The 22,903-nt window shown below is 38.9% G+C and overlaps 1 protein-coding gene across 1 annotated transcript in view; it reads right to left on the bottom strand.

The window, feature by feature from the left end:
• Positions 1-16,845: 16,845 nt before the first annotated feature.
• Positions 16,846-22,903, bottom strand: part of LOC104958228 (butyrophilin subfamily 3 member A2-like) — an 18,303-nt gene continuing 12,245 nt past the window's right edge. Inside the window, exon 5 of the mRNA XM_010785956.1 lies at positions 16,846-16,875. Within this exon, the coding sequence (XP_010784258.1) occupies positions 16,846-16,875 (30 nt within the window). The remainder of the gene's footprint in view (positions 16,876-22,903) is intronic.

Raw genomic sequence — 22,903 nt, 5'->3', positions numbered from 1 at the left:
CACCTCTTTTGAATCGTTAGAGCCAATAGAATCGAGGGGACGTCCATCTTAAATCCATTTAAACATTACCATTGGTGAATGAGAGTGATGCGCAGCCAGCATCCCCACAACCGGAAGCTCTCACACACTCAATGAAAACTCAGTTTATTAACATAAATGTTATGATGGATTATCAGTAATTATTTCAAAGTGACACAGAGATTGGATTAACCTTCAGCTGCTTTTTTAAACGTTTTAATGCCCTTGAACACAACTTTTGATCAGACAACAGCAAAGGTAAGACGTATTTGCCATTTTGGCCCCGTAAAGTGAAGTTGTGTGTTGTCTTTGCTGGCTTTCGCCGCCGTGAGTTTTTGTCGCACAGTGACGATACGTATACCATTGGAATCTGTGGAATCTCAGCTTGATATCTAGTTTGTGCAGATTGCTTGAAGTTTAAAATATTGCTGCCGTGAGTTATGTGCTAAGTGCGTTAGCACCCTGTCGCTTAGTGCTGATTCAGAGGTTTGGCGTTAGACTTGTGTTTTGTTTCTGTATTTTTTTTCTGTAGGTAAAAATGGTTCATATCGTCAGGTAGCTGAGCTTATTCCCGTTAAGTGGGAATGACACATTAATAGGTTGTTAAATGTTAAGAAGCCCTGAGACACAGTTTTGTGAAAATTGTTCCAATAGCCCCTGCCAGGCTAGTCCTAATATTCTTACAGTAGAGTAAGAGAGCTGCTTCACAGCTTTGGGATCTGCACCTTGGACAAGTTCTGTTTTCCAAATGGCAGGTTGGTTGAAAGCTGAATAGAGCCAACAACACAAACAAGTCATTTTCAAATAGGAGAACAGGGAGAGAGAATTTGCTCAAAGCTGATCCGGAATCAGCACCAAGGACAGGTCCTCATTTCCTCACGCAGAGAGGGGATGGAAGCTGCTTCAAAGCTGATCCCATATCAGCCCCATGGAAAGCATGAGTTATTCATGCAACCTTTCTCCAGAAACAGCATTTCTGTTGACATAGAAAGCTGTCCAAAGAGTTGCATTAGACAGTAGTGACTTGTTTATCAGCTCTCAAGTATAGACAAACAATGTTTAAAAATTGACATTATAAATCTTGTATTCTCTTTAATTAAAAAATGACAAAATCAAGCAGAGAAAAAATTAAGAGACATGTTCGGAATGGGTGGCAGGTTCAATAAAATAAAACAGCACTAACAAACCTAAAAATAAACTAATGTAAAAAATTGCTTTTATAATTTTATAAAATACCGTCCAATCAAGCCAAGAAAAAAGATGCACAACGTGGAAAAGAATACAATACAGAGGATATTATGCAGACACCATAAGATGCTCAATTCTTCCCAGAAACTGCAGAGATATAATGTAAAAAGAAAAAAGCTAAGAAAAATAAATAGTATGGGGAAAAGACTTACGATTATTAGCAGAAAACCCCTAAACAAAGCTTGCCAAGATTTCACAATGAGGCATATTGTTTCCTTGCAGCACGGAGCAACACAGAACACCAGCTCCATCACGGTTTAAAAAATAAATGTAATATAGATTTGTCCATGCTGTGTGTCAAATTAGGGGGGCTTTGACTCATTGAAGGTTAGCTCTAGCCATTGCAGGGCCATTTCAATTCAATTTAATTCAATCCAATAAACTTTATTTATCCCTGCGGGGAAGTTTTGATGGTGGATACAAATATATTAAAACAACACACACACACACACACACACACACACACACACACACACACACACACACACAAATAATGACTATAAAGATTAACCAATTCACGAAACACTCACCTGAAAACCATCCAATATATAAGATACCATTTAATAAAACATTTAATATATTTTAATGAAGTCTGAAGACAAACATAATTAGCTCTGAACTGCAAAATGATCAGTTCATTAATATGGAAGAGGTTCAGTTGTAGGTCAGCAGCAAGGAAAATATAGCACACAAGGATAAAAAGAAACAGATGTCCTCTAAACAAGCATAAGTAAACACATAACAGATCATGCTAGATTAAAATAAGATGTTGAAACGCATTCAAAGTGGAGCAAAAGCAACCAGGAGCTTCAGTGCTGCTTTCCTCTCTAGCGATGCCCTTTGCCAGATTCTATCAGATCTATCTATACTTATACTGGAGTATTTTTTCAGCTATGTCAGAGTGAGCTGCAGGCCCTAAGTTAAAATCATCACACCTGCCAGACATCCCCCTCTCAGTTTTGAGAGATCAGAGAGGAGCAACCGGAGGCCCAAATCAATAGTGCATCATCCGGGTTTTACTGTGTGGATTTCCAGCCACTGCCTCCTACTTGCAACCACTCTCCCTCTCCAATGCATTTAAACACGGGGGCTTATTGTATGGCACTTCTGGGTTAAGAGGACTTGTCCTTATGTTTCACTATTGCGGTCTATGAAGTTGTAGGAGAGAGACAGCTCTCTGTGTTTTGAAAAGCTGTCTGAATGCTGTATCAGGATTGCAGCGTACGTGTCCTCATTTCCTTGTTTTTGTAACCATTTCCAGGTATCCATTTAGCCTCAAAACATTCAGAAAGGTCAACCTCAGATTTGCAAGCACGCCACGTCCTCTGCTAATAATGTTATGTCAATGAAAATGAATATATTATTTTGTTTGCCTGTCACCTTTACTGTCTATATGAAATGCTCATTTATACTAAGAAGGTGCATGTTGGTACAGTATGAACGCTGCTTTGACTCTGATACGGTGTCTGATAACAGGCCTGTTAGTAGCACTAGCTTAGCCTCATTGTCAGAAAAATGCAGAATTCCTCCCTGTTCAGTGGTGTTGGAAGCAACATGTTTTTTGTTGGCCTTTTCTAACCACAACAGAGGGGTTAAACAACGTAATCCATGTGAGGATGAAGAATTATGCGAATCAATACAAAAAAATATATAAACAAGGAAACAATGAAAACATGCAGACTGCACTCATTTTTTTGATTTGATTATTGTTCATCATATGGTGTCAGATCTCTTTCTTATTGAGTTTGAAGAGACAATAGCTCGTCCTTGTAATGTTGGTAGTGACATATTAACCACTCGCCACATTGGTCCGTTAACTTTAATTGCACCAGGAGAGCAATTGCCCGTGGTCCTGGCGCCTTTAACTGCAGTGGAAGCCCCTGTGGAAAATGGTACCGGTGACTTAAACAGAGCCAGTTCTAGGCTCCTGGATTTAGATGCAACTCTCTACAAAAACAAGACGAACAAAGAGCTCTACACACCGGTTTTCTCAAGAATGGCATGCCTGCAGGTGATTGGAACACAAGTGGCGTATATCGAAACGAGAAGTTGTCTACCTCTCATGGATCAGATTTGTTCCATCCGGCTAGAACAGCATATTTCTCTTCCCTTATGAGAAAGAATAAACAAAGTCCTAGATGTCTTTTAGAAACCCCAGCAAATATTGCTCAAAAGCAGCCATCTGTTAGCATCCCACCCTTAAGGCTTATCCCAGAGAGTAGCTCTTACACATATTGTGACTCTCTTGAAACACTGTCTAAACTTGTGTTGGCTTCCAACCCAACATTCCCCTCCTTGACTCCTACAAGCTAAGCTTTTGAAGAGCTCTTGCAATTTCTGGGACCCACAATGTTCATTGTAGTTCATTTATAAATTGCAACTGGCATCGTTTCTACAAGCTGATGCTATACCTCTAGTTAAAACAACTCACAATGATCCAAATCAAGTTTCTTAATAACTATCGTTAAATCTCAAAATGTCCACTGTTTTCAAAAGTACTAAAACCGTGACTCAACCTTTGGCCCACATATTTGACGTAGATCGTTTGGATACTTGCTTTCACGGCCTGACAGTCAACTGAAACTGCCTATACAACCTGGTGAAATATGTTCTGGTTATCATTGGATTTGGATTCCTTTTCAGTGCTTCTATTACTGCTTTTGACAGCACTGATATGTTTGCTCCTTGATTGAATGGAACATCTATTTGGCCTTGCCCTTGTGTGGTTTTAGTATTTTGTATCTGAAAGAACTGACGGTTTCGAAGCATCAACACTTTTCGAAGTGTAATATGGAGCGCCTCAGGGCTCTTTTTTTGGCTGGTTTCTTTATCTTTTTGCAGGTCACCTGTTCCAATCTTACACAGTCATGCAATTAATATCCACTGCAACATTGAAGATACTCAGAAGTATGTGCTTATGAACGGTCAAAGGCTTTTTACAAGTTATACAATGAATGGCTTTATTGTCTGCAACGAAAAACGCTTGTAATTGATCCTGCTGAGCAAGAATAACATTCCTGCTGACATCAGCAAGTTAACTACATACTCTAAATTCAAACTTGAAAACATAAGAACTAAACATATTTTTTTTTTGCCTGACAGGTATTCTTGGATTACTTCTGGCACGTAACCATTATCTTTCCAGAGGGTCGGACTGTGTCAAAATCAATATATTTCTGTTGTGGTCCATCTTGTTCCTGCAGACAGAATACTGTAAACATAAGAAAAAAACACTGCAACTCTCTTACCCTCTGTTTCGTTGAGTCCCATAAGCACAGCTTTGTGTTGCCTCTCTCCCTAGTTTCTCCTCCTCATCTTTTCTTTTAACTCAGGCTTCTCTTCTTCTCCACTGTCCTGGGACCTCTTTCTCTCTGCTAGCTGTCGAAGCACAATTCCATATGTTCTGGATGTTGGGCTAATGCAGAAGATTCAGTTTCTCCTCTCATCTCTCTTGCCACTGTGTGGATGGTGTCATACACACTTGTGTTATTGGGTTTAACATTGTGTGGTTTTGGGGCTGATCTGTAAGTTGCCTAAAGTCCTCCCAGATATTGTTCATAAAGGTTTACAATCTATCCTAAATGTTGTCACTGACTGTTGGGACTGTAATTGTATTATGTTGTTTGATTCTGTATGCATCTATCCAACTTAAAAGGGGTTATTCAAACCTTATCTGAGTGTAGTGTTTGGGGATAGTGGATGCTGTATGCTGTACAGATTTCAAATCCCGCTGGAGCAAATTTGTGATTTGTGGTATTAGGCTTTATAAAACCATTTACTTGAAGGGAGTGTTTTTTAATTAATGAGTTTGATATAAAAGATGACAAACAAGGACATCCAGTACAGCACAGTAATAGTGGTCACAGTTATAATTCACAATAACTTAATCACTGTAAAATAAACACAGGCTTTGAATTTTATCAGCCCGCAAAACATACCACCAAATACACCATCAGTAATTAATCCTGAAGACGAATGGTGAGAACATGTCCAGGATATGCACAAGACCATACATACATCATGTGAAGATGTGTTGCTGAATCTGGAGTAAGATTTTCACATAGCAGAACATCTTCGCCCATTAATTAATAAAACGTTGTTGTCCCAATAAACAAAACAATTCACAAAGCAACACTGTCCCAGCTTAAGTCTCAGGCTGCAGGCAAGCCCAGTTATCTCACCCATTTGACATCTGAAGTATATCAGCTACAATCTCTCTGTTCATCTCCCCAAGCATGTGGGTAGAAAAGACTTTCAGATATCACTGAGCCCCCCCGTAGCCCAGAGCTAGATCACAGTCCCCCAGCAGGGGTTGTAAAGTATCCCGACTTGATAATCTGTGCTGATTTGATCCTATCTTGTTTCAGGCAGTGGTTTCTCCTTCAAAGAAACCCTGCCAGTTGTCACAGCAACTCTTTCACATCCATTCACTCACCAAAAAAACGCTGAAGCAAACATCACAGTGTGAAATAACGTTTTGAAGCCAGAGGAGAGGAAATGAGACAATCCACAAGCCAAACAGTCATTTGGATGATAACAAAAATCAGATTGAATGTTAGGTCACCATACATTGTGTAGAGCAGCAACCAGACATACCCAATGCTAAGCAGTCCAGGAGAACTAAAAATAGTCTTTCATATGTACTACATTAATCTTTCTTTACGCCCTATGGAGACATTATATTGGGGGGCAAAATCTAGTTATTTTCCCAAAGAGAGTTTCTTTAGTCGTATACAATTACCAAGGCATTGCATTACATTGTGCATGTGTGTGTGTGAGGCGAATGGTTTGTTCCTAACGCAGAGGCAAGTTATTGTATACCAGTCTATTTCACTGAGATCTTAAGAATGTCTGAGGAGGAAATATCAGCATGATGTGTTCATAACACAATTCTCGAGCCACAGCTAACAAATGGAAAAAGTGCAATATCCCACTATACTTATATTCAGCTTGTGCATAGTGTTATAGGTTTGTATATCAGGACCACATATGCATAAGAAGTGCCATAAACTAATTCAGTTGTTTCTGGTTTGTACATTTTCCGTGAATACTGCTTTTTCTCTGCGTCTTGGAGGGCTCTTTACAAAGTTACGAACACATCATTCCACAGCAATAACTCAAGGCTGTTAGCCAGAATTTGAAGTGTTGTGTGTTTTAATCTCAACATAATTGTACTGTTGAATATTGTATACAGAAGTCAACCCTGTCCAGCACATCAACTTGACCAGATATGCTTTAAAGTGTATCTGAAATCTGAAAAATAAAATGATTGAAGCAACTAACCAAGGGCTTAACCATAAAAACGGTGTAAATGTTTGCTGTAAATGTCCCACTTTTGGAAAATCAACTAAAGACCCTCATGAAGCTCTTTCATTGTATTTGATAGCATTATTGAACTCGATTTAGAACATGGGTTATCTTTTTCACCTATTAAATGACCTTGCATGGAGTTACCCTAATTTAATAGAGTAGAAATGTAATTCACTTTCTTACAAAATGTCAGCTTTTTCAGGCAACATGTGTAACCCCCCCCCTTCAAATGTCCTAACCCTGTTATTCTTTGGATTAATTTGTAACTAGCAATTTAGACCTCGAGGAAAGTATTGTAATTCAATTGTCACTCAAGTGTTAGCTGCCATGTCTCTTTGTTAAATATCCAAAAAAACACTTCAGATAAAAAATAACCCCTTTTGAAATAAATATGGAAATAACAAAAAGTGTTCAACTAACTTTGGAAAATAAAGGTGCTTTGCTGTGAAATGACTTTACACAGAAGCACCAGTTTTTTTTCCTACTGTCGCTAATATGGGCTCACAATGTGAAATCTTCCATGACCTTTCAGTAGTTAACCATGTCAATTACCCTTCTAAAGCCCTTTTTTCTCTTCAAGTGCTTCCCTTCGAGAGTTTTACAGTGCACACGTGCATATCTCATGCAAAGCTGAACTGTGCGTCACATAATGCCAGTTTTTTTTAAAAGCGTATTTTTCCAGTTTGATTAGAATGTTTTGTCTGAATGGATGCAACGAGACTACAGTCACAGGGGGGCCCATTGTGAGGATAATAGCTGGACCCTACAAGTCACATTCATCCCGTATTGCTGCAAGTTTGACACAAAGCATATGAGGTCAGATTGAATATCTACAGAGACAAGGTGGCTGGAAATATTCTAATGTCAGCATCCAAAAGGCTTGCTCTTGCATCTCTTATTGACATGGACAATCTTGTCAAAACAAGCAACCCAATGTAGGCTTGCAACTGGGTCACATTCTTCTCAACTATATTTTAATAAGTTGAAGTGTTAGGACAAATCATAACAAAAGTTTACATTTTGGAAGATGAGATGGCCACTCTTTAAGACTGAAACACAAAAGAGGGTCAACCAAAAGAGTCTCAGTCTTATCAGAGGAGGATGCCTCATGATCAGAGTCCTTCTCAACATAATCCTCAGTCTCAGACACATTCATTTTGTTTGTCCCTGTCAAAGAGCTGTGACTAAACCTCATTGGCAGAAAACTTTTGCTTTGAGGTCATTTCAGAAATCATAAAAAGAGATTGCACAGAACACAAAAAGAAAAAGGTCAGAAGGCTGCAGTAAAAACGTTTACAGGTATTTTCCTTCCATATTAAGTGTGAACCATACATTTTAATTTGAGTGTGTGTGTGTGTGTGTGTGTGTGTGTGTGTGTGTGTGTGTGTGTGTGTGTGTGTGTGTGTGTGTGTGTGTGTGTGTGTGTACGTGTGTGTGTGTGTACGTGTACGTGTGTGATTGTGTGTGTGTGTGTGTGTGTGTGTGTGTGTGTGTGTGTGTGTGTGTGTATGTGTACGTGTGTGTGTGTGTGTGTGTGTGTGTGTGTGTGTGTGTGTGTGTGTGTGTGTGTGTGTGTGTGTGTGTGTGTGTGTGTTCCAATATGAATGATTTGAAAAGAGAAGATGAGGCTGTTATATTGTCTTGTGTGGCTTTTGTCTGATGATACAAGCAAGGCAAGTGAAGGGAGGAGTTGACCTTAAGCTATTCAACAAGTGGGTTTCTAATATGTCATTCTAAACAAAATGCTTCAGTCTGGTTGCCACTGTGTGCTGTGATCATTTTAGCCCATAGTTTCTCACATATTTCACATTAAATGTAATACTTCTGGAATAATAAAGACTGATTCTTTAAATTTACAATAGAGAAAAGAAAAGTATTCCTTTTTGCTAAGCAACATTGTTTATCTCTTTCCACAACGTGATGATTCAGCCAGGCTAATTGTCAAAATATATCTGAATGCTCTTAAGATCATCCACCGCATTGGATATCACTGCAGTAACTCTAATGTTAGAAGTACTTCTAAAAGACTTACACTCTTCTTCTGCATTTGGCTCAGCCACTATATGTTTTAATTATTTTAATGTCATATCAGGACTAAATAAAAAAACACATCCAAAGCCTTGTTCTCCACAGCGTCTCAGTTAACTAAATTGTCTTGGTAGCAGCAGGAAAGATAAGGAATTTCGTCTCGTAATTGTAAAGGAAAAAATAATTGTAATGCAATTATAGTCCAACCTTACCTGGTTTTTGCAGTATTATATTACTATTTAATGTCTCTCATACAATCACAATTCATGCCTAGAATAAAATATAATATAATGAATGCAATTTACCCAGGTACATTTAGTGCCTGCTGAATCTAAATTGTCCCTCTGGAGGCAGGTTTTAAACATGGAACAGCTCAATGTTTTATTTTTACAGCTAATCCTTTGCCATCAGGGTAATACCCTTAAGCCACAATCTCAATTTCTAACTGACAGCTGAATATATACAGTATATGTGCCTGATTTGCCTTTTAATGTATGTTTGTAATTAAATGTTTGTTAAAAGAAAAACGCTTTAGGAAAAAATGCTCCTTGCTGACCGATGTAGTAAAAAGGCCTCAGCTGCGTGTCCTCTGTGTTACAGCAGTGGAGCCGTTTGATTTGACACAAGGTCATGTGGAGCTCTGATTGACATGCACAAATACTGCCTCTGCCACGGAGGGGTCTGTTTTGGCAGCACTTCCCTCTCTCAACGCACCTCAGACGGCAATCAGTCATTCGCTGGTTCGCCGCCAACTGACAGCCTGACACGAGCGGACAACCTGATGGATTGACTGGACCAGAGACTTTTCAAAATGTATGCTACAGACTAAACAGCTTAGCCACACAGGATTTTCCAAAAGATGGACACAAAAAAATACATGAATAGAGAACAGGGAGATTTGGATTTTAGTTTTTGGTAATCAAAAAAAGGACACATAGGGAGGTCTGCGGATCACACTGCATAATGAAACACTTTTCTTTTACAAACCAATGCTGATAAGTATTTTTTACAATATAAATAATGCTTTATAGTTATGTTTAATGCTGTGAGTATCCAAAACTACTACTGATGTGGTGAAAATATCTGGCAAGATATTCATTTGTTGGTATGTGTTTGTTAGTTCCTCCCTCCCACCACGCTGCTTTTTAAATGTGCTTACAGAGTAAAGATTAATTCATAATGTGAACAACAGCAATTCATGTCTACAGTCAAGAGCAATGCCATTAAATATTGTACCCCCCTCCAACATAACCCTTGCATAATGCAGCATCAACAGTGTTGCATATACGGTAAATAGAATGTCCTTCCTTTATGTCTGTATGTGGTGGTGGGGCCCTCAAGGCACCGACCACCTCCTATCTCTAATAGTGAATTGTGGTTTAGAAAGCCATTATAAAAGCTGAGCCATTACTCCTTTTTTCTAAGGGTTTAGAAAATTTGCATAAAATCACATATATGAAAGAGAAAATGATGGCAAGGCAGTTTTCACATTTCACTTCCAACAAGTCAGGCTGCAGCATTATATGGCAATTACAGACATGGTTCACCTCTATTGGCTTAACCATAAATGCTAATTCCCACATAGTACTGATTAATTTGATGTTCTGAAGCTTTAAGGGGAGCTTGGCTCCATAACATATTACATTTTGTTAATAGGGTAAGAAAAGGAAATCAACTTCAAAAGAAACAAAAACCATAATTACCGAAACCAGTGGACATTTATTTTCCTTTATCGGTATGTATTTTTGTCGATTGTGTTTAGCGCGACATTCAAACTGGACAAATCAAAAACCTTTTACCAATATATAAGATTCACGTATAAAGCTATTTGAATTGATGACCACACTGCAGGTTTTTTTGTATGCATATAGCTAAAAGCTAAGTGTGCTATTAAAGTTGTTTGTGGTGCCATTACAGGCCTGTCGCTAAAACTGGCATGTTATGACATTAATGTTGATGGTGGTGATTCAGAATCTGCTGACCGCATAGGATCTGAGGCCGATCAATACAGACAGCATGTATGTAAATGCAGTCATTAAATCTTTTCCCAGTTAGGTGTCTTTGAGGAAATATGCAATAGCTGTTGTGAAAAACAGCAGGCAAATAATTCCCATGAGTAAGAAGAGAAGAAAGTGTCCTTTTTGGTTTCAGGGGACAGTCATTCTTTGATTTAAACATAAGGAATATTTTTGCATGACTCTGCAGAGGTGATTAAGTGAAGTTAAGCACATGACAACATCTGCTGCTGTTGAATGCAAATGTGCTGTTGTCCCAGTCACACTATCCACAGCATCAGCAAGAGCATGGTGTTGCATTCTTATTAACCAAGTCCTAATTTATATGATGCAAATATAGACAGAATACATGAGCACATTTAATCAGAAAGCCCTGTAGTATCCCTGAAGCCTAAACATTTGCAACCTTTGCAGTCTGCATAGTAATATTCCCATTCTGTTAATGTATTTGACCTCAGGTACAGTCCTTTCCACTCTGTGTTTCATCGTCTGATAAACAGTGTTTGAAGTTTGACAAAGCGAGGACACTTGCAGAAGTGGAAATGTTGACTGCACTAGAGGTTCAAGGTTCTTTATTTGTCATACGAACATAGCTACAGAGTAGTTATGTCAATGAAAATCTTAGGTCACAGGCTTCTCCAACAGTGCAACACAATAATACAGAAAAACAGAAAAATATAGTGCAAGTAAATATTAAAAAGTAAATACAAAAAGAAAAATAATTTAAAAAAGTGAAATAGTGAAATAAGAGTCTATATGCAAGCTATTGAAATGATATATTAGATAATTAGATAAATAATTANACATAATTACTAAGTAGCAGATGAATGTTATGGATGTTGTTACAACAGTTCAGGTGTTTAACAGTCTTATTGCCTTTGGGATGAAACTGTCTCTGAATCTGGTGGTTTTTGTCCGGTTGCTGCGGTAACGCCTGCCAGACGGCAGCAAACAGAACAGTTTGTGGCTGGGCTGATGGGGGTCTTTTATAATCCGGAGGGATTTCTTCCTGAGCCGCTGGAAGTAAAGGTCCTCCATGGATGGCAGCTCCGTCCTGGTGATGTTCTGTGCAGTTTTTACCACCCTCTGTAAAGCTTTACGATTGAGGGCGGTGCAGCGGCGGTGCAGCTGCCGTACAAGACCGTACATACAGTAGACTATCTGACCTCAATTACTTTCCCCATAGATAAGATAAGAGCCATTAGATAGATGATTCAACTTCTGTTGAATCCTTGTTTCTATTCCTCTACATGTTTTGTTTTCTGTCATTGTGTCTGGAACTAGCATTTTATTTTTTAAAGCAGTAAAAAATAATTTCATACTCATCTTTTTTGCCCATGTGCATCAATCCAGATTACCTTAACAGGAGAAGGTTTGTGATATTCTTCATTTTATGACACCATTTTTATGACCATTTTTATTTTATTTATGACACCAACAATGATTGGAAGAGACTAAAAAGTGTTACTTCTGTAGCCAATGACTGATATAACCTGGTGTCTATGCTACATTCCTTTATTGTACAGAAACATAACAAATATAAGTGAGACGCATTGAGAACAAACACTTCAAATAAAATAATCCCCAACAAACTCCTTTGAGTAATCTTCCAAAAATGTACAAATGCCAGCCACTTTAGGAAATTAGCTCTATTTTTTTAATTCAGCTATATTTAGCTAGTATTAATTAATTTTGTTTTCACGGGATTGTTCACAGTTAAAACACTGAAGAAAAATACTGACAGTTAATGCCGCTTTTAGCCCTCTGCTTGAACACATTGTCAAGTTCATAGGATATCGTGAAAATGTTTGTTTTTTTATATTACGGGTGATACCATTACTTCAAAAATAAATTGAACTGCCATTATCAGTAGTTATTGTCACCAGTTGTAGTAACAATAATCAACTTACTATACCAAAAAGGGAGTTAACAATGGCCATTTAAAATGTGATATTGTTAGCTGAATAAGTAAATATCTAGAAGAATAAGCCTCAGAGCACTCTGCCAGGGTGCATCTATAAAATGGAGGCGGACGTTGTCTCTGAATAGTAAAGATGTTTTCCATACCTGACATGTTGTGCTTTGTCTTTGCAATTCCAGTTACTTTAAACCTTCAGCTCCTCAATGTCCCTCAGCACCACTGCACCCTGAAGAGCTTACAGGTTTTTCATCTCTCTACACATCACAACTGCATGCTTGATCACCCCTTGTCTTTGTGGATAGAAGACTGATAAAGACGTGTATCTTGATCAAACACACTCAACACAGATTCAGAACAAACAACAAGGCAGCAGATGTTTTCCCATGACGTGACAAAGTTAAATTATATTTTTCTACTTAAATATTTTGATTTGTGTTCCTTCTCTTAGAATGCATGCTTATCAGACTTTCAAGTGAATGTATGTTTGCTACCCTCATTCTAAGGCCTCTGAACAGAACATGACGGCAGCCATCATCAAAGCAAACAGACTTCTGCACAAATAGCTGGGGAAAAGTGATGAAAATTCAACATCTACACACCCGTGCATGGTTATTAATTCCCTTTCGCCAGACTGATATCTTTCAAGAAAATGTATTCTGCTGACTGATTTGCTTTTGTAATAACCTAATAGTAGCCTATGCCACTGCCATGCTCACTCGCCTGGAACTGATAGGGAGAACAAAATATATATCGATTGAGAGGTTCTCACTTTGTGGCTACTAATTTAATGGAGGAATTAAAATGTATTCATATTTTTTTATTCATAAAAACGTTTAATGATTTATATTAAAGAATTATGCAACACCAGATGGATTAACACAGATTGAGACCGAAAAAAAAGGCCTCATAACAAGATAATACCCCAGTGAATGCAAGGCTAAGGAGGAGCAGTCAAAAAGGCCTTTTGTAGAAATAATGGAGCTTTCATCGAAGGTCTAATCTCAAGAAAAGTGTGGTGAAACAGCTTTGGCCTTTTCAGGTGAGCTATGTGCATGACATTTCTCTCGTCTGCTCTCTGAAGTCTGCACAAAATGTGATGTCCATACGTTTTCAGCAGAGCTGGCATCGCACTATATTTTACTCAGTTTGTGAGATGGAGAAGACATTTTGAAAACAAGCCCTTTCTGGTTTGTCATTCACACACACCCACACACTGTGTTATCCAGTCTCAACTCCATCTGCAACATGGATTCTTCATCTCCTGAAGAAACTAAAACCCCATGCATTGAACAACATAAGGGGCGGTTCTCTTGATTTATTTACAGATATATATTAGTTTTTTCTCAGTGTGTTATATGTCACCTGTCAGAATTAGTTTTGTTTTTTTTATTTAGATTTGTCTATAGGCCAAAAGAAGAATGGTGGTTGAGGGAGGAGCAGAAACTGCTGGAGAGGTGGAGGAGAACCAGTTGTTCTCCTATTTGTTCTCAATGTGATGCTGTCTTGTTGCACGTAAAATTCTATGTATATACAACACAGGCACACTAAGCCAACACTGCTTTGTAAGCATTTTGCAACCTGACAACAACAGATGTAGCCATCATAGGCTGTAAAAATCATAATGGTAAAGGCTGTCATGTCACGCTATATGGTTTTGAAGGGTGATGAAGACTGTGTATACTCAGAGCGAGGCAGCATTGAAAAATAAAGCACCAATTGCCATGGATTGAAAATCTCATCTCAACACCAGCCTATATCAATCACACAAACATGCTCCTGCTACAGCGATGTTGCTCCCACAAGGCATTATCAGTTCACACCTTACAACTCTTATGGTTCAGTCTCACAGCTCTTTTCAAAGTCATGTCCAGCCGGCAGCTGCTTTTAGTGAAAAAGCCCTGATAACTAACTGTAAGGTATCTGCCGAGGAACAAACCGCAGACTGACTATCCAGCTCCATCACCAAATAAACACATCAACACTTGAGAATTCATTAAAGTGCCAGATTCATTTCAGAGCCAATGATTTTTAAGTGCTTTCTTTCCCCAAAATCTGCATGGAAGCCAAGCCACTGGGCTGCCAATTTTTTTAGATATTTAGAACTGTGTTAGTAAAATGACTTCAGTTCGAACATGGTCATAGTCAGGGTCATACTCATTTCGTTGAAATTGTGAAAGAAAATATTTGATCATAGTTCAAAAAAACCTTACCATGAATACAATGGATTTGGAATTGAAAAGAAATAAAACGCTACGGTAAAAAACTGTACAATACATTTAAATATGACATGGTCATACTCAATCATTCTGAAGGACTGAATTGAACGTTCAGCAAACCTATTCAGGAACTTTCTTTTGATGCTTCAAATATGAGCAAGTTATGAATGTTAGAATGTCACTAGAGTTGACTTTAGTTTTGTTATAAAGTATTCAACATTACAGCTCAGCACAAGCGTCTTATTGATGAGTTGATGAACGCCAACTGCACAAATAAGCATACAAAAAAAGCATCCTGAAATGACCTTCATGGACCTGACAAAAGGCTTTTACTTTTCCAAACTGACAGCTCTGTGGAGCAACATGTCAGGGTACAGCTCCCATGATAATAACATCAAAATATTAAGGCGTTATCATGACGGCATTTCAATCAAAGGGCTCTGTAACAGCAGCTCGAGTTCGGAGCCCTTCAATGCTGAAAAGGGGTCGAAAAGGAACATGTGACCATCGTCTGAGTTGTGCCAGACGGGCTTACACAGCAATCAGGAAAGAGAGACTTTGAGGACCATAGCCTCCTTGTCCAAAAGAAAAGTCCTGGTCTACAGATATATTGTCCTCCCCAGCTTGCTGTATGAAGCCAAATCATGGAGCAAATACAGCAGACACCTAAGAGCCCTGGAGCAATACCATCAAAGATTCTTACATAAGATACTGAGGAATAGCTAAGAGGAAAGACACGCACATATTACTGCATTCTAGGAAATGGAATCTTCACTGTGCGAAACAAAGAAGCAGCAGTTCAAGGACACAGAGCCTAAAAAACTAATCTGAACTGACTGTTGGGGTTTACAAAAAAAATAAAACTTTAAATAAAACAAAGCAGGAGAGGATTATTCCTCCATATGTTCTCTTTCCATCACTTGGCCAACATTCATGCAATTACAATGACGAAAACAATGAGATACTGTACAACATCCAATTAGACCTGTCTGCATCCAGCATCAATTTTTTTGTTAGATTTGGCTAAAAAAGTTAGTTAACAATTAGTGTTGACTAAAATGGCGATTTTGCCATTTCATATCCTTTGACTTTTCAAAAGGTTTGGCTATAGTTTTGAGCTTTGGGTCAGTCTTCCAGGGCTTTCCTTCCAGTATATAAGACCTTTTCCATCCCCTGCTGATTTATGGAAGATAATTATTTCCCTCATTGAAATGCTATGGGTCCCACGCGAAACAGAAATACAGAAGTTGTAGTTACATCTGATTTAAAAACCACTAAAAGGTTACTTAATCTCCTCCCCTACCTGCATGTCAAAAGGGCATGTGCATACAGTACTGTCTTTATTACACTCCAGCTGCCTAACATGTTTTTACCCTTCACGGATCTCAGACCCTGAGCAGGAGAGCCTTTTACAGTAAGTGCTTCCCCGTCAAGTTGAATGCCTATGCTGTATTTACCCCTAAAACACTCCCCTTCAACCCACAATCATAGATGGTTTCTCAGTGCACATCACCAAAAAGCTTCCAGAAATACAGCAGTCAAAAGTGTTATATTGGAGGTCACATGAGGCAAGTGTTAAACATTTTTGTAATGAAAGACAAATAAATTGTTCATGCAGAAACAAAAAAGACAGCACACAAACTGGTTAACACTCAGATGTGTTTTCTTTTAGAATTAGAAAACACCTGGCATTGCAGATTCATGCCCATGAACGTTCAACAAAAATAGTTTTGGTGCTGCTAGCTTCGGGACCTGTGTAGTTGATGTGTTTTTTTTAGAGTTCAGCAGTTAGTGGGTATCTAGAGGGTAGATTTACAACTCTTGCCTTTGATTTAGTGTTTGAGTTATTTCTAAGTCTCAGGCGTGTGACTGTGCATGCACGCACGCACCCACACCCACACCCACACACACACACACACACACACACACACACACACACACACACACACACACACACACACACACACACACACACACACACACACACACACACACACACACACATACACACACACACGCACATCCGTGACGTTATCAGGCCTACACAGAGAATGTGTTTACTCCTGAAACTATAGCTCCACTGGCTCCCTCAGCTCAAATATTTAGACTGATTCTCAAACTATTTCCTTTGAATTGAAGTAATTGGGTGGCGTTTGAATTGGAATTTCACAGACAGAAGATTGCTGCGCAGTGTAGTGCAGCCAAGGGAAGGAGTGCATGCACTTTCAAATGTGTAGTGTGTAATGACATACGTACCATAAGTGTCCAGCTTTATTAGTATTCTATGGAGACATATGAAAGTGTAGACACATCTTTTAAAGTCACCTCATCCCCTCTTCTCTGCTGCTCACTTGCTCTGTCCTTTCTATGCAGAGGTCCTGAATGTACCCTGTGGACAGCTATTAATGAAGAACTATGAGTCTTATTAAACCTTAATATAGACCGCCAGGCACCTGCCTAGACGTCAAAATGAGTTGGGCAAAGCCAAAGATCAACACAGAGAATCTCTAATCCATAGTGTGAAAAAAAAGTCCCCTGCCATGCTGGATCCCTCCCTAATCTTCCAGCAAAGATTTGTAGTGAAACAGGTCATTTTCGAGTCATATACAATATTTGGGTTAGCAGACGAGCTGCTTTGAAGTGTACCTTGCCAGATTTAAAATCACTAATGCAAAACATAGATTGTGTGTGTCACACAGCAGAATACATACTTTTTAAGAAAGCTTGGTTTAGTCCTATTTATCTAATTCAACACAGAGAAAAGACATGAACAGCCCTTTGAGCAAAGCCCCAATCAGATAAAGGTAACACGGATTGTAAAGCACAAAACTCAACAGGGTTTGCTTCAGGAAGAGCTTGTCCATGTGTCACTCATGTTTAGGCTCTCCTTGAAGCACCCCTGGTGTGTTCGTATGTGCATATGCTCTACAATCTTTATCCCTACAGTCCTTAGCTGCCAAAAACCTCATCTACTTATGACCAGTTTGTTTTTCAGTAGCGGTGTGTCAGTTCTTCTTAGATGTTCTTGTATCCTGTGTGCCTCTGTCTAGCTGACATCACACAATCTAATCTCACCAGACTTCTACTGTACCATCACAGCTTTTCTTCCATGTTCCCTTAGTCCCCTGTGTCTGAGGATGTACGCCCAACGTCAGGTTGTAAACTATGACCTATTAGTGGTGATAAATGGTCACAATGTACTCAGCAAGCCCCCCCCCCCAACAGAATGCTGCATCTGAGCCATGATTTTAGGTTGGTTTCAGCCTGTGTGTGCGGCCCAGAAAATGTGTCATGCAGACACAAAAAAGCGAATGCTGTTCTGTGTAAAGAGGTACCGTAATTACTTCTGATACCATTTTCAGTTGGTAGGGTGTGTGGTCAGAGGGATCAAACCCCTTTGGTCCAGTTGGGTAACAGATTTTGCAAATAGATTGTAACAAGTAAAACGTACTTTGTTTGAAAATCAAATAACAAACATTTGTACCATCATCTCCAGTTTTGCTTTTTATCATGTTTTAGAAATTATTGTAGTGAATTTTCCCTTTCCATGCAGAACACTACACTGTATTTACTGTAGTGACTACAGTACATACATTGCTAAAATGTATAACTTCATTTATGCGTTTTTTTATGTCATGGCAGTAGTATTGCTCAGGACCACAGGCAAAGCATCTGGGGCCTCATTTATAAAGCCTTGTGTAGGATTGGCGTGGGAAGGTTGCTTACGTAGGACAAAGCAAATAAATACGCACAGACATTTTCCGATTCATAAAAGACTGCGTACCGGCGCAGGACTTGCGTACGGCACATCCTACGCCGGTTTCCCTTTATAAATCACAATTAACTCGAAATGCGGCGCAGCTTTTGCGGGCTTCACGTAACGCCCATATTTGCCTATAAATAGTAAAAGAAACGCCCTTTCATTCATTTTGACTGACTGCATGGAGAAGATCGCAGGAAATGACGACAGAACAGCTAAAAAGACATCTCACACCGTGTCAGATTTTGGTTATTTTGGGGAGGTCGAGATAAATCATATTGTTTGGTGGATGCAGTTTGAACCAGAGTAGAAGCATGGAGGTCGGATCGTCACCAAAATAAATAAATAAGTGGTCCGAAAAAGGCTAATGACAAAAGAATTAAACATAGCCTAACCTTCCTCAGGCAGTGTGTTTGTACCGGGGACAGGAGACCCCCCCTTGATGAGAAACTGTAAGAAATGATCGGGGAATCCCTCCGGAGTGGAGTCATGACGACTGGATCTGAATTAGCCTATGTTTTTGTATTTGGTGGTTTGTGTCCCAGCTGTCGATCAGCTGTGCGCAGCGTCTCCACTGCAGCCTGCGCATCTCAACCCCCCCCTCCGCAGCAACTCTATATCCACCAGTTAATACAACTAATGTGTTGTGTTATATTAGCTGTACAATTTACCACATATGGTGCTCTTAGTTTCCATACCTCCTGTGTTTTACGAGCGACGAATCCAGTAAATCTATGCCTTAACAGCATTGTTCTTGTCTTAAATGACATTAATCATGTAACTCCTGTTACACTTTAGGTTGACAGCTGACTGACTCAATAGTTGTCTTGATGTAGATGACAAGAGGACAAGCTTGTGAGATCGTTATAACTGCAATAGCCAAAGTGCCATATCTCCTGCAAAGATGCTAATTATGTCACTTGACACTCTGAATCATCTAAATGTCTTTCATGTTATCCAGAGAGGCATGAATACATAAATACCTAATGATATGCAACAGTCTGGGTGTCTTTACAACAGAGCACAAGCCCTGTATTCAGGGTGTATATTGTGTGCTGGTTTACCTGAAGAGCTAAATAAGCCGAGATAAGTATCAGATGTAATGTGTAAAATCCAGATTTTCTACAACCTCGGGCCATGCATGGAATTATTCTTGCTGTCGGGTTAAAAGCCATTGAAGTCTTTTCTGAGGTTTCATGCAAGTCAGATGGACACAGTTGGATTTCTAAAGGCATTCTGATCAAAAAGAGTTTTTCTATTACAAGAGACCATTTTCAGACTCACCAGAAGAGTAGACTCTGCTTTAAATGCCAGATGGTCAAGAACATTGTCCCTGTCTAATGTCCCTGCATGTGGGAGATTGGTGCAAGGTCTACAGATCCCAGCAGGAGTGAAGATAACTGACATGACATGCCCAGACAAACAAAATACAAGCAGTCATGTGGGGCTATTCCCAGTGGCGCCCCAAGACAATCTGGGGGCCCCAAGCAGAAGGGACATGACACCTCCGACAGCCCCCGGCAGCGCCCCTCAAAGACAATGGTAGGGGAAACACTGACTTGGATTAAACTATGCTTTTGACCGGCGCGCTATGCATGGGGACCCCTTGAGGGGGTTACTCGAAATGTTGTTGCAGTAAATTAAAGGGTGTTTCATGTTGTCGTTGTTGTGGACCTTCTCAATCTCCCTTCTTTGGGGGCCCCCTTCTGGTCCGGGGCCCCAAGCAGTTGCCTGCCTTGCCTGTTCGCAAGGTGCACCCCTGGCTATTCCCTCCAGAGGAAGGTTTTCTGATGGCCAGGATTATTTTTAAGCGCCTGAGGATGTTTAGGCTTACCCTGGCCAGGGTGTAACTGAGATTAGCATCCTGATTGGAATGCAGTTTATTTCAGATACAAAATACACCGGAAAGAAACTGCAGTCCATTCGACAATGTGCATGAAGTTCTCAAAATCCTCACCATTTCAATGTAGTGAAATCAAGATTAAAATAATTCTTACTTGACATTGAAAGATCACAATGAGGCATACAAATGATATAGTACTGTTAAAAGTGTTCATTCAATGCATTTCAATGTTTAATTTAGAACTTTATGAGAATATTGTACACCTTTTATTTATGAGAATCTAATTGTTTTTGAAAAAATACATGTACCTGACTTTGAGAAAGAGTACAAAGACAAGATAACATTTGAGGGATACACTCTATTCACTATTAGCAATAACTATAAAAGTTATCACTCCAGAAACCCAGAGTAACCCCGTCTTCTAGAACCGATTTTCATATCATTAATTTGTTAATAACAGCATTGTTGACGAAACTACTGCCTGATGGATGAAGTTTTCTATATAAATGTAATTTCTAGCAGAGAAGATTTAGCTTATTTAAACATAGAAATTGCAGTGATTCAATCCCCTTCACTGTGACACACCAATCATAGCAAATCCCCAGCTGAAGTACTTATAAATGATTTTGACCTTACGTAGAGTTGTGAAAATGCATGAGACGAGCTGAGGTCATCTTAATGCAACCCAAGCCAACATCAAGCCCCAGACCCACTTGGCCCTTTACGAGATATTAAAGATCCAGTCTAGGAGTGACCTAACTTTACCTCTGCTACTGTGAGCACCAGCACGATCGATACCTGTGATACATCGCTGACAGTGTTCATATGTGTAGGCTGCATCAGAGGGTTTCAACATGGAATAAAAGCAAGACAGGGGTTTGTGTTATCATCTGGTATCATGACAACCTTGGGGGACATTTTGACAGGCACATTGAATATGATACATCTGTGACCTTTCTGTTTCTCAGATAAAAATGAATTAACGCTGCGTCCTATAGACATGATAAATAGAAACAGCACAAGACAAAGCGCTTGTCTCATGTATAACACTTTATTTGGTTATGTTAGATTGTTAATCTAATCAAAAAAAAACGTGTCAATATTATTTTGTAGAATATTCCTTCTAAATATCTCATGGATCAATTTTACTAAATTGAAATTACAGGTCAATACAAAAACAATTTAGGTCTACCGAAATTAATTTGTTGTTTTTTTTAAACGGATTGTAGAAAGTCTATCTCACTTACTTTCCCTGTTACAGTAATTTGAACAAAAATAATGGTTATTTTTGGATGTAACTTAAAAAATATGCAATAAACACATAAAGATGCAACCAATTATCCATTGAAATACTGGTCAAAGGTTGTTTATTTTTTTATTTAAATACAATATTGGTGAAAAAGTCCATTATGCATGCTCCATGTATGTCCCTATTAAAGTGGCCACATCACCTGCATCAAGTCAGAATTATGAACTGATCAATAGTAGAATTAAGTCAAAAGATTCCCTAGGGGAATTAATCAGATGAGAATATATCAGTCATTGATTTTACATCGTTTCATTGTATTCATTTATAATAAAATGTTCTTTCATTATCTTTCAAAATTTGCCTGAATTCCACACCCTCTCTTTTTACTAACGTATTCAAAAATAAGATGCACACAATAAACACCTCCTTATGTCTGCATGACTTATGTTGTAATATTGTAAGTGGCTTATACAGCAGTGCATTTTTATAACTGACGTGTCAAAGAGCTACAACAGGTTCTGGATTTTATTCCCGTACAAAAAGCGCCGAAGGCCAGGTAGCCAAAGTGAATTGTGTGTAAATGTTTCCTCCACTATACTGTTTATAAATCCTTAAGCACCAGTAAATGAGCTACAGCAGCAGATGAAAGGACTCAAGAATCTCACACCCCATGAAAATATGGAGAAGTGGATGTGTTTCCACACTTGGTAAACTGGATACATTTTTTTGGTTTGTTTGCCTTTTGTAATAGTTTTTTCTTTTTTTTTTTTTCATACATATAAAATAACAATTTCATTATATGGATTCAAGTTGTGCCCCGCTGGACTTGTCTGTGACATCATTATCAGCCATGGAAGATAGTTTGTTTGTTTCATACTAAGCTATCCAGCAAGGTTATTTTCATTTATGTTGTTTTTTTTCTGCACAGTGTAAGTCTTGTTGTGATGAGAGGGATGGAGGTATTTAATAAAAACCTTGCTCCCTGGAGAATAGCTACAGAAGTCCTGTCACAAATTAATCGGAGAGGATCACAGCTGGCCACAGATCTCGATGCTGCATTCGGGCTGTGAGTAAACAACTTGTGTCTTACTTTTAGGCTGTCTGGAGGTATGGACAGCTATCAAAGCTACTAAACATCACATTAACAACGATGTACAAATGTCGGAGACAAATACATGAAGTATTATTTTAATTATTTGAAGTATTAAAGTAACGTGTTATGGCAGGAAAGTTTTATACAGTGTATTTCTGGTATATTCATTTTAATGTCGCCTTATATATTCATGTGTGTTAAA

Source organism: Notothenia coriiceps, unplaced genomic scaffold (assembly GCF_000735185.1).
Source record: "Notothenia coriiceps isolate Sejong01 unplaced genomic scaffold, NC01 NC01_scaffold00028446, whole genome shotgun sequence".
NCBI classification, from domain to species: domain Eukaryota; kingdom Metazoa; phylum Chordata; class Actinopteri; order Perciformes; family Nototheniidae; genus Notothenia; species Notothenia coriiceps.
The sequence above is the reverse complement of the archived record's forward strand: the minus strand, read 5'-3'. Positions and strand labels throughout refer to the sequence as shown.